The sequence below is a fragment of the Pyxicephalus adspersus genome, chromosome 2 (genome assembly GCF_032062135.1).
Source record: "Pyxicephalus adspersus chromosome 2, UCB_Pads_2.0, whole genome shotgun sequence".
Taxonomy (NCBI): Eukaryota; Metazoa; Chordata; class Amphibia; order Anura; family Pyxicephalidae; genus Pyxicephalus; species Pyxicephalus adspersus.
In genome coordinates this window covers 26,506,643-26,517,476 of record NC_092859.1, presented here as the reverse complement: position 1 = coordinate 26,517,476, position 10,834 = coordinate 26,506,643, and the positions used below count along the sequence as shown (strand labels likewise).

Genomic DNA, 10,834 nt, shown 5'->3' with positions numbered 1-10,834 from the left:
TAGTGCTATAAATCCAAAAAGCAGTGGTCAGGACCCAGTGTGGCCAAAATATGATTGGCAAGCTACAGGCTTGATGATTAGCATTGACTATGCTGATGAGAGCGCTCCCTGCAGGGACATAAGTTAGGTGTACTGCTTTCAAGTGTGTTAACGAGGAGCATGCTAATAGGAAATGAGCAGAGAGCTTACCTTCTTAGTCTGTTTCTGCTCTTTCACTGTCCAGTCAGCAAGCTGTCCATTCCCCTCATTACTTGTCTTATAACATGGAACAAAATGTGGGGTAAAATCTTTTTAGTGAGATTCATGGACACCAGTACAAATTCTGTGTAAAGGTTGACCTGGGGCTTTGTTGGATGATTTAGCATATGCTATCCAGAAACATGATAGGAGGAGACTATGGCGTGATGCTCTTCTGTCTGTTGCTTCTCCTTTCACTGTCAAGCCATAGGCTGCAAGAAGTACAGGATTTGTAAGTGCTTCTAAACTGCAGCAGAAAAGGCTGATGGGGCTGTGTGAAAATCTGCGTGTAAATCTCAGGCACTGATGAACAGAAATACAAATCCTTTGTCAGGTAAAACAGCTTCAATATATGTGTTTCACCTGTGCATTTAGCAGTTTGCCTGGAGTTCTGCTTTGACACATGGTTATGAAAATACTACACATCATGGTTTTGTAAACTGAGCTGTGTATATCTCCCCTTAGAATTTGCCCTTGTTCTTTCTTTCATGTGTCTAAGGATAAAGTGAGTGGAGACATTTGATGTATTCATAATGACTTTTTTTTTTTTTAAAGAGAGAGACCGGCAGCGATTACCATTGAAATAAAAAGCATTGATGACACTTCCAACTTTGATGAGTTCCCAGAGTCCGATATCTTACAACCAGGTATGGACACACATCATTAAATTGACATTACATTGGTTATATACACAGCAGTTTTTAATATTTATCAAACTTTGGCTGCAGACATTAATAATGTCAGGGGTGATTAGTATTATTAAAAAAATATATTTTGCTCATTTTGTGATGCATATCCCACTTTTTTTTTTAATCTGAGTGGGAGAAAGCTCCAATCCCCCATATGTTATGGCTTTCTGCTTTCTCCTCCGCCACTCATCGATTTAGCTTTCTAGTGCCCGCTAGTTCCTCTGTATTGTGTTCTTACTTTCCATTATCCCATGATTTGTAAGAATAGTGTAAAAGTAAAATTTATGTTCCAAGTATACACAATTTCCTGTGGGCAGCAAAGTTACTGATCTTTAGAACTGCAGTTCCATAACCTCCACCTCCTGTCTCAGCACGAGGATGTACGGTGTCAGGCTCCTTGTAGAAGGGATGGCATTCTAACAGCTCTGCTTGCAGAACATCATAAATTGTTCAAATCCCCCAAACTTAGCTGATGGGCTGCCATATTTCAATGTCTTGCCTTTTACTTGAAGCCTGGCACCATCCTTCATCATATGGAGTTGGTCACAGTGCTGCTATTCTAAAGATTAGTAACTGTTTTCTGTGATCCAGCTTTGATATGGTTGGCAAAAGTGCCAACAATGTTACAAGGGAAACCACACTACAGCTCAGTGGCAAGGGGAAGAAGTGGCTACCCGTTATGTAAACTGGCCTGGTCATACCATATATATTTTCTAATGTTCCTAAAGTACAGAAAAGTACCTGGCGATCCTCCAAAGACTAATTGCACTACTAGGCCTGTCTGCTGAAATACAGAACTCCAATTATCCTGAGACCTCTCTGTTCTTCACATGTATTTGTTTTCTTTACCAGCCAAACAATACTTCTGCCTTGATTCTTAAAAGCGTTGCCCACCCACTGCATATAGAGATAGGGTTTATGGGAGGTCTGGGGGTCTCCATACATCAAACAGTTGCTTCAATAGGAATAACATTTACAAGCCTGTTGATGAACAGGAGTTATAACATTGTTTCTTGTTAGTGGAATGAGGTAAAATACAAAAATATTGCTTTATTTGTTACTTCAAGCAGATTTCTAAATGTTTTCTTTAACTGTCCTACTGTTTTTAGTTCATAATGTGTTATTTTCTTTTCTCCAGTGCCAAACACCACTGAACCCGACTACAAATCCAAAGACTGGGTCTTCCTAAACTACACCTACAAGCGATTTGAGGGCCTGACGCAACGTGGCTCCATCCCATCCTACATGAAATCGGGAAAACTATGAGTTTTGACAACTGCCTCTTCTCGGGTTGGGGGAAGGAAGTACACAATACTCAGGTATCTGCCAAATTGGACTTGTTCGGCAGACGGCTTGATCCGCTGAGAACTCGAAGAACTGGTAAATGCCCCAAAGGAAAATCTGCAGGAACCAGATTCCTTAGACTACAGAACCGTGTTGGCAGAGCCAGCTGGATTTTTTTTTTTATTAGTATCCCCTTGTCGGAAAGTGATGGGTTTTAAATTATTTCACACAAGGGTACTGCATTGAGCATTAATCATATCAATTCCTCTTTGAACGCTGGGCACCGAGAGTCCGCTCTGCCACGGCGTCCTCTGCACTGTGAGGCCCTGAATTTCAATTGCTGCCATTTACCGTCACACTGGCCTTTGGGATATGACGACCGCTCAATAGGTACAGCGGGATTATGTGCTGCGATGTACTGTGTTTTAGTGAGGCAGTTCCTCTTTGATAAGGGAAGAAAGTCAAGAATTTCATTGTTACTTTACATTTTTTTTTTAAATGTTTTTAATTTGTAATTATTTATTCTACAGTGTATTGAGGTTTGTTTTCATGTTTAGCTTATGTTTATTTTCTTTATAACTGTTTCCATTTTAAGGGAGTTGGGAAGGAGGAGTCATGATTTGGTTCATGGGGCATGGAATTTCTCAAAGGTAAATGTTCTGTCCATTTTGTCCTGTTTTAGTATGAGAGGTGGAAGACATGCTGTTTAGCTCTGAATGAAAAGAGTGTACTAATGAGAAATAAACTTGTTTAAAAGGAAACCACAACATGGATTGTCACCCTTTGTTAATAATGTTGAAAACTCATCGGTTACACTTTGAAAAGGACAATTGAAGGGTCAGTCTAAGAAAAATGTATATCACTGTGGGCTGATGAGATCCCTGAACTGCTGACATGTCACATCTTTTAGGGGATCCCTTTCTTCCTGTTAGATTGTTTAGTTATTAATAAGGTAGAGAGAATGCAGCAGTAAGAAGGCGACCCTAAATCTTTTATCTCCCTGCCAGGATAACCATGAGGTGTACAAAAAACAAACAAAGAAACAGAGGGTCATTCTCTGCAGCATTCTACTTGTATTGCTTGTTTAGATCTTTCCTTGTCCTTGTGGTATCCATAGAAGAAATGGAGAAGCAGTTGGAATGGAATGCAGAAGTTCTAATAGTTTCCCACTCTGTGTGTGTATTTTATGTCCCCATTAGACAAAGTCCCACCACTTCCGGTCCTCATTGAAGTACAGGGATTTTTTTTACAATAAGAACAAAGCAATAAAAGCCTCACATAGTTTACCCCTTCCTGTTCTAAGTTTTATGTGGAGTACAGCTTTCAAGAATCGGCTAAACCCAAACTGAGGTTAGGACTGTCCCCTTAAAAAACTAATTGAGCCCCTATAAAACTTTGGATTGTTTCTGGGGTAATTTGTGCTAATTTGTGAAATAAGGTACTGATGCAGGATAAGCAGACCTGGCTCTCATGATGTTCAATTTATCCCAAAGGGTAGTAGTAGGGTTGAAGTCAGGGCTCTTTGCAGGCCATTGGATTTTTTCCACAGTAAACTGGTCAAACCTTGTCTGTATGGAGTTGGCTTTATGCACAGGAGCATGGTCTTGGTGAACAGAAGAAACTACTTCCAACTATTGCCAAAAGGGTGGAATCATACATTTGTCTATAATGTTTTTGCATGCTATAGTGCTAAAAAAACCTTCACTACAAACGCCTGAATCAGTAATGTAGGATGCACTCTTTGACATATATTTGGTATGATGGTTAGGTCTGAAACATTTTGCCATAAATTGTATCCACTGGATATTTCTGGGATTTGTGCTTATTCACAAACCTTGTGTTTTCCTAAAAGGAAAACAAAGTAGTCCACACTGCTTTTTAGGTGAACACTGGATATGCCAGCTTGGGAAAGGCACCTTTAAATTTGTTGATGTGAAATGAACTGTAAAGATCTGTTGAGAGAGACTGCATATAACTATTTTACTTTTTTTCTCCCCTATTCCTTTGATAGTTAAAACAAACCTCTATGAGTGCTGTCACCTTTCCAGATTCATTGCAAACATCTCTAAGCTTGTCATTCATTAATGCTATTCTGCTCTCTGCTGGATGAACAGAAATGACAAATGGTTATATGCACAAAAATGATAAATGGTTATATGCACTTCCTATATTGGTTAGTAAAATTCCAATACCTCTGATTCCCAGATTCCCAACTGCTGTTATTACCAATGAAAATAGGCAAGCCTATACCTAAAACCCATCTCTGTACTTTCTCCTTGGAATCTGCTCCTAGCTGCATTTTATGCTTTTTTTTTTTTTTTTTTTTGGTTTTTACTGTTTTGGATGTATTAAGGCTGGTCACTTGATACACAAGGTCCTGTTCCTATCTTCTCTTACAATATGATGTTTCAATTATGACACTCTCTGTATTATTGTATGAGTGTAGGGATCGGTCTTCAGGATATTACTCTGGCATCAATCAATTGAGAAGACATTTTGTAGTGTCCAGCATTGGAGGAGTAGTAAGTATAGAAGCTTTTTTTTTGCCTCTTAAAAGAACGAGCATTAGGTATAAACACACGGTTGATTCTTCCTGTTCTGATCTACTAAACAGCTCTAATGTCAGACTAAGCTATGCCTTTCTGTTGTACTCTGCTGTCTTGAGATCACTACATGCTGTATATTTGTATCTATGGATTATGCTGCACTCAAGGTTAGAGATACATTTTCTGAAAGCTAGATGAGGCTTAAAATAAAAAAAAAAAACATAAAGAGAGGAGCTAAAAATGCATTGTGTAAAAGTTTTCAATTTCCTGTTCAGAAACAGGGCAATTAGAGAATAATCAGGGGATTCTACAATCACTGGAGAAGGGAAGACATAACTAATGTTCAAGATTTATTTGCCAAGACTAGCATGACCTGTCCCAGCTATTCGACTTGTATCCACTTTGCACTTCAAAATTGTGGTTAAATCTCAATGAGATTTTTATGTCAAATTGTGAAGTGTGGTGAGCTCTTTTCTCCTGTCCTTGCACTTAATTCAGAAATGTAAAGTTGGCTATTATTTAAATATGGCCAAGATCCAAACTCTCTACGCGCCATCCAAAACCAGTCCAACTCGATGGGAAATGTAATTCCTCTAAATACTTTTCCAGATTTATGCCAAGTATTTGTGTTCTTTACAAAGAAGCCACATGCTGCACAGAAGAATTCTTGCTTTCATTGTGGAACCTTTGGTCTCTCTGCAGAGGTCTGATATGAGCCAGAGGTAGAACTAACAAATGACTTCCTATTCCATGTTAATTGATGAGCTTTTAGTTCTGATTCAGCAGGGGGGAGTGTCTGACCTCTGAAAGGAGACCATTGCTTTCACACATAGGGTCCTTCTCTGTAGCATTCTGACAGCTCAAAACATATTGGATTTAAATTGGCTTAGTGGAGATGTCATGTAAAACAGAACTAAACCCCATGTTACTCAACGATCCCCTGGCAGATCACTGCCTTCTCCTTTTTTCACTTCCTCTTTGCAATCTTCAGCCATCTTGATTGACCAGGCTGGATGACCATGCACAGCTTGGCTTTTTGTTCCCAGAAACCTGAACTGATCAGGCAGGTGGGAGAAATTATTGCAGAAGGGTCATCGTCACCTGGCCATTTTTCTGTAATAATGATCTGCCTGATCATGTTCTGGGTTCCCACTCCCAGACTTTCATTTTTAAAGTGCATTGTTATAAAGGTTTCACTAGAGGGCGCAACAGTTGCACAAACCTCCTTCCCTTTAATTTGTATTGCAGTGCCAATGATCATTATACAATGAGTGTGGAGTGAGCCTTGATCACTGCAACCTATGAAAAGCCCACTAAATACTTTCTTTTACATTTCTTTACTATTTACTTCCTGCATTCTGCTTATATACTGTACATTATCATGTGTATATACATGTACACTGTGTATATTGTACAGTACCTCTCTGTCTGGACCACTTATCTGTTATGATCGAATCTCCATTTATTTCCTCCTCTTAGGTGTAAATCATTCATCCAGTTCATTTAAACGTTTCCAATAGCTGAGCTCTCTAATCCCCCTTATTTGTTTACTGGCCCCTTTTTTTCTTGCATCTTATTTTCTGAACGGGTGCCCACACGTCTAGATGATTGGATCACACTAATGTTTTGTATGTGCGTGCTTGTATTTACACAAGCAGCAGAGATGAAGCTGAAGTGCGGTCATTCTTCTGAAAGTGGACTGTGATTTGTGCTGTCACCTACTCTTCTAATTCTTATGCAGAATGGAGGTTTGGTGGAATTTGTAGGCGGCATGATTGCAGGGTGAGATCAGCATAATAGCTTTCGGGTGATGCCAAGATAAATAAAAGTCCTTATGCATGAACACTTTTTAATATATAAACTAAACTTTGATGTGTGAATTATGAGCAATATGGATCAGTAAACCAAAACCTTGCTACTTTTGCAGTTTCCTGACTACACCTACATACAGAGCTTCTGTCCTATGGCCCTTGTAGTGGAAGATACTTTGGATCTGATGGGTGTTATGGAGCAGCACAGAGGACTGGGAAAAATACTGAAGCCAGCAAGGATGTGAAATCATCATTCCCAACCACAAGGCTTGGGGTGTTAAACCAGTACTGTAGTGGGTGAGATCAGGAATAGCTGACTTCCAATATGGGAGAGGATTGTGTTTTCAGAACTCTCAGGACACAGCATGTTTCTAGTGTGCACAATAGATGAGAAAGGAAAACAAGCACTTTTATACATTTTAGGGGTGCCATAGCTAATTCCAGTGAAAAGTGACTCCACCTCCAGTGAAAAGTGACTCCACCATACCTGCAGTCTGGCACAGTTGTACAAAGTCCTGTCCTATACTAAAAACCACTTCCTCTGATTTACTGCACATCCAGCTTTTGCCAGTGTACCTTAGAAAGCATCCAGTATCATCTAAACATTTTCTTCACAGTTAAGTTGTCCCTGGTCTGCCCCAATAATTAATTGTATTTTAGTTCCATCAACGATGAAGACTCAGAATCTCGTGTGGGTATTGCCACAGCCCCAGGAAGCTACATGGGTTAGTAAGGTGGTTGTACTGCTCACCCCACTGTGCAGCCCTCCTATAAAGGTAAATACAAATTAAAATAAAATAGAAAAAAATAAATTACAAAAGCAAAAAAAGTTTGTGTAGGTATGTAACAATTACAAAAAGAACATGTTTGGTATTGCTACACTTGCCATAGTGAGATGAATAATTCTAGTACAAGAGCTCCTTGCTAACTGTAAATTGATGACCTGTAAAAGGTCCTCTTTGGACATTGCAGGTAGTTCCCGAGTTAAGGACATCCAACATATGAACGACTCCTAGCTACAAAAGGGGCTTCCCTGCTCAATCGTGTGCAGGACAGAGGCTTGGAGGGGGGTGTTTTGCATGAGTTGCAGAAGAAATCTTTTGCTAAACACAGCTGGGGTTGTGGGTGATCTTAAGGGCTGAACTGTTCTGAAACCTCTTGTAACTCTTTAATGACCAAGACAAACTCTGCAGTTGTTTCTTTTTTGCATAGCATAGCACAGCTTGCTCCAGAGATTAATCAATGTCTAGGCTCCATAAAGTTTTTTTTTTTTTTTTTTTTGCTTTGTTTGTGAATAACTCACAGTGAGGATTTTATACAGTAACTGACACCGTGCTGCCTAATATGTTGAGACAAACATCTGTCCTAATTGCATTTATTACAATATTGTACCTGTTCCGACTTACATACAAATTCCTATTTAACACGGGGACTACCTGTATTGGGTTTCTGTACTTTCATGCCGTTTAACCAGAAAAAAAAAACTTTATGGAGCCTAGACATTCATTAACTTCTGTAGCAAGCTGTGCTTTGATATCCAAAAAGGTTTCTTCTGCAAGTCATGGAAACTGTCCCCTCCCCCATCAAGCCTCTGTCCTGCACACAAAGGAGCAAGGTGTTGTCTGTATGTCGGATGTCCTTAACTCGGGGATTACCTGTATATTTGTTTTGGTGTCAGCTTTTTGGAGTCCCTGTACAGCAGTGTGAGAAAGAAAATGAAGAGGGAGAAGCTGATGAGGTCATCACTGGGCTGCTTCTCCTTTGGTGTCCAGTTACTGGCTGGTGGAGGGTTTCTGACAGCCAGGAGTTATAGGAAGTAGTTGACGCTGAGTGTCATGGAAGACTGAGGACACCTTGTGGCAAAAAAGTAATGCAGGTAAAGCTGCCTTTTTTCTGTCATTTTACTAGGTAACGGATACATGTTGTTACAGTGTATAAGTGCATTAGAGAATGAACATATGCTGAAGCTGTGTGCATGTTAGCTGATTGCTTGTGCAAACAAGAAAGCATTGGTGTGAAGCCTACCCTAAAGTTTAGCTTCCATTAAAAGGGCAGAAAAGCAGAACTTGGACAAAAAAAAAAAGTTCACCTGTAAGAAGCCCTTGATCCCTGAACAAAACACACAAGACACACATTTCTGTTCTATAAAAGGATAGACATACTTTTATATAAATGATAAAAATGTGATGACAGGTCCTCTTTAGGTGGTGCTGGATCCTCCTCGTGCTGTGCTGGGTACTGGACCTGCCCTGAGAAGTTTAGTTTGGGGTACGAAGGGTTAAAACCACCATCAGAACATTCTGCATCCACTTAGTATAGCTTTGTCCTTACTTCCTATTTGGTTCAAGGAATAGGAAGTAAGGGTAATTCTAGAATACAATGTCAGAAATCACCGGCGCCTCCCCAAATCCTAACATTAGGTCTCTGAGAGCTCAGAACTTCCCTGATTCCCAGAATACAGCTCACAGGGTAATTTCCTGGAAGAATTTACATAAAGTGTAATTAGCTGGAATGCAATGCACACAGGGAAAACCTGATGGGTGGCTTCTGATGTCTTCTTACCATTGTTAGAGCTGAGCTCTCATATACAAATAATACAAATTGGAGACAATATCAGTACAAATAATATGGAAAGATAAATGTATGGTATTAATCGCCTCCTGAAATTGTCTGTACAGCAGTGCTTAGATTAGGAACAGGCAGGACAGCACTGAGCCAATCAGGTGTCCTGCAGTCACATGTGGTGACCAATACCACCTCATCTGCTGCAAAAGGGCAGGAAGGAAACCAAGTTGTATTGGTTAAATCCTAACACAAGTATAATAATAACCTATAATGCTCCACCCCCTTATAATTATTATTATTCATAAACAGGATTTTATATAGCACCAACATATTACGCAGCGCTGTACATTAAATAGGGGTTGCAAATGACAGACAGATACAGAAAGATAATCAAACCTACAAATTATTCTTTACTTGTTTTTCCACAAGTGGGAGTCCCGTTTTCTGTGTGTAGCCCCTGGCCAAGGTTTGTGTGGCCCCTGCCTGGGCTCTTCGCACTGATTGAGGAGTGGGCGTTTCTTCTCTCGGGAAGCATTGCGGTTGCCCTGGAAACAACCCCGCCTCCTGTCATTCTCGCGGGAAGGCTCCAGCAACATTCTGGCTGCTGGTCTGGAGTGGGCGGGGCGTCGGAAAGGGGCGTGGTCTGGCGACAGTGCGGGCTGCTCAATGCCGGCTGGCCGGGATCGGGATGACAGCGGCCGGGGGGGACAGGGACGAGCTGCCGGGTGAGTGCGAGAGCTTAGAGCCCCGAACACCGGGAGAGGTGTTCTCACCCCCGGGAGAGGTTATCTCGCCCTATTCATAGCTCCCCATAGTACTTATCGCTGTGCTATGCTCTGTATTACCCCATGGAGGAGTGACCCCGCACATTAATCTCTATTCTAATCCCTACTGTACAGTTATGTACGATCCTGTACTTCTCATCACACCTACACATGGGTGAATACCCCGAGATATCATTCTGTGCAATGCTGTGTAATACCCAGGGTACTCCCGGGTATAATAATCCCCGATAGGAATATATTATACTGCCTGATAATACTTCCTGTGATCAGATCTATACTACTCCCATACTTCATATTACTATCTCCTCCTACAGAGTACAACATGATCTATAATATTCATCCCTCTACAATACAACACAATCCTGTACATTACTCTGTGTAATACTCCGATACTTCATATCACTCTGTACTGATACCACCATCACCTATAGAGTACTGCATGACCCTGGGTATTGTCACTGATAATACTGCCTGTGATCAGATGTATAATACTCCGATACTTTATATCACTCTGTACTGATAACCATTATCACCCATAGAGTACTGCATGATTTTTCTGTAATATTGATCCCTGTACAATACAACACAATCCTGTACATTACTCTATAGATCACATATCTACCCGTACATTACTCTATAGATCACATATTTTCCCATACATTACTCTATGGATCACATATCTTCCTGTACATTACTCTATAGATCTCATATATTCCTGTACATTACTCTATAGATCACATATCTTCCTGTATATTACTCTATAGATCACATATCTTCCTGTACATTACTCTATAGATCACATATCTTCCTGTATATTACTCTATAGATCACATATCTTCCCATACATTACTCTATGGATCACATATCTTCCTGTACATTACTCTATAGATCACATATCTTCCCATACATTACTCTAT

At 40.3% G+C, this 10,834-nt stretch overlaps 2 protein-coding genes across 2 annotated transcripts in view; both read left to right on the top strand.

The window, feature by feature from the left end:
* The window catches only part of STK38L (serine/threonine kinase 38 like), a gene marked incomplete in the record, with an annotated part of 37,465 nt that extends 34,494 nt beyond the window's left edge, over positions 1-2,971 (top strand). The window contains 2 exon segments of the mRNA XM_072400128.1: positions 793-884; positions 2,065-2,971. Of these exon segments, the coding sequence (XP_072256229.1) occupies positions 793-884; positions 2,065-2,192 (220 nt within the window).
* A 6,794-nt stretch (positions 2,972-9,765) lies between these two features.
* Positions 9,766-10,834, top strand: part of BMAL2 (basic helix-loop-helix ARNT like 2) — a 31,941-nt gene continuing 30,872 nt past the window's right edge. Inside the window, exon 1 of the mRNA XM_072398955.1 lies at positions 9,766-9,857. Coding sequence (XP_072255056.1) covers positions 9,821-9,857 — 37 coding nt within the window. The 5' untranslated portion in view covers positions 9,766-9,820. The remainder of the gene's footprint in view (positions 9,858-10,834) is intronic.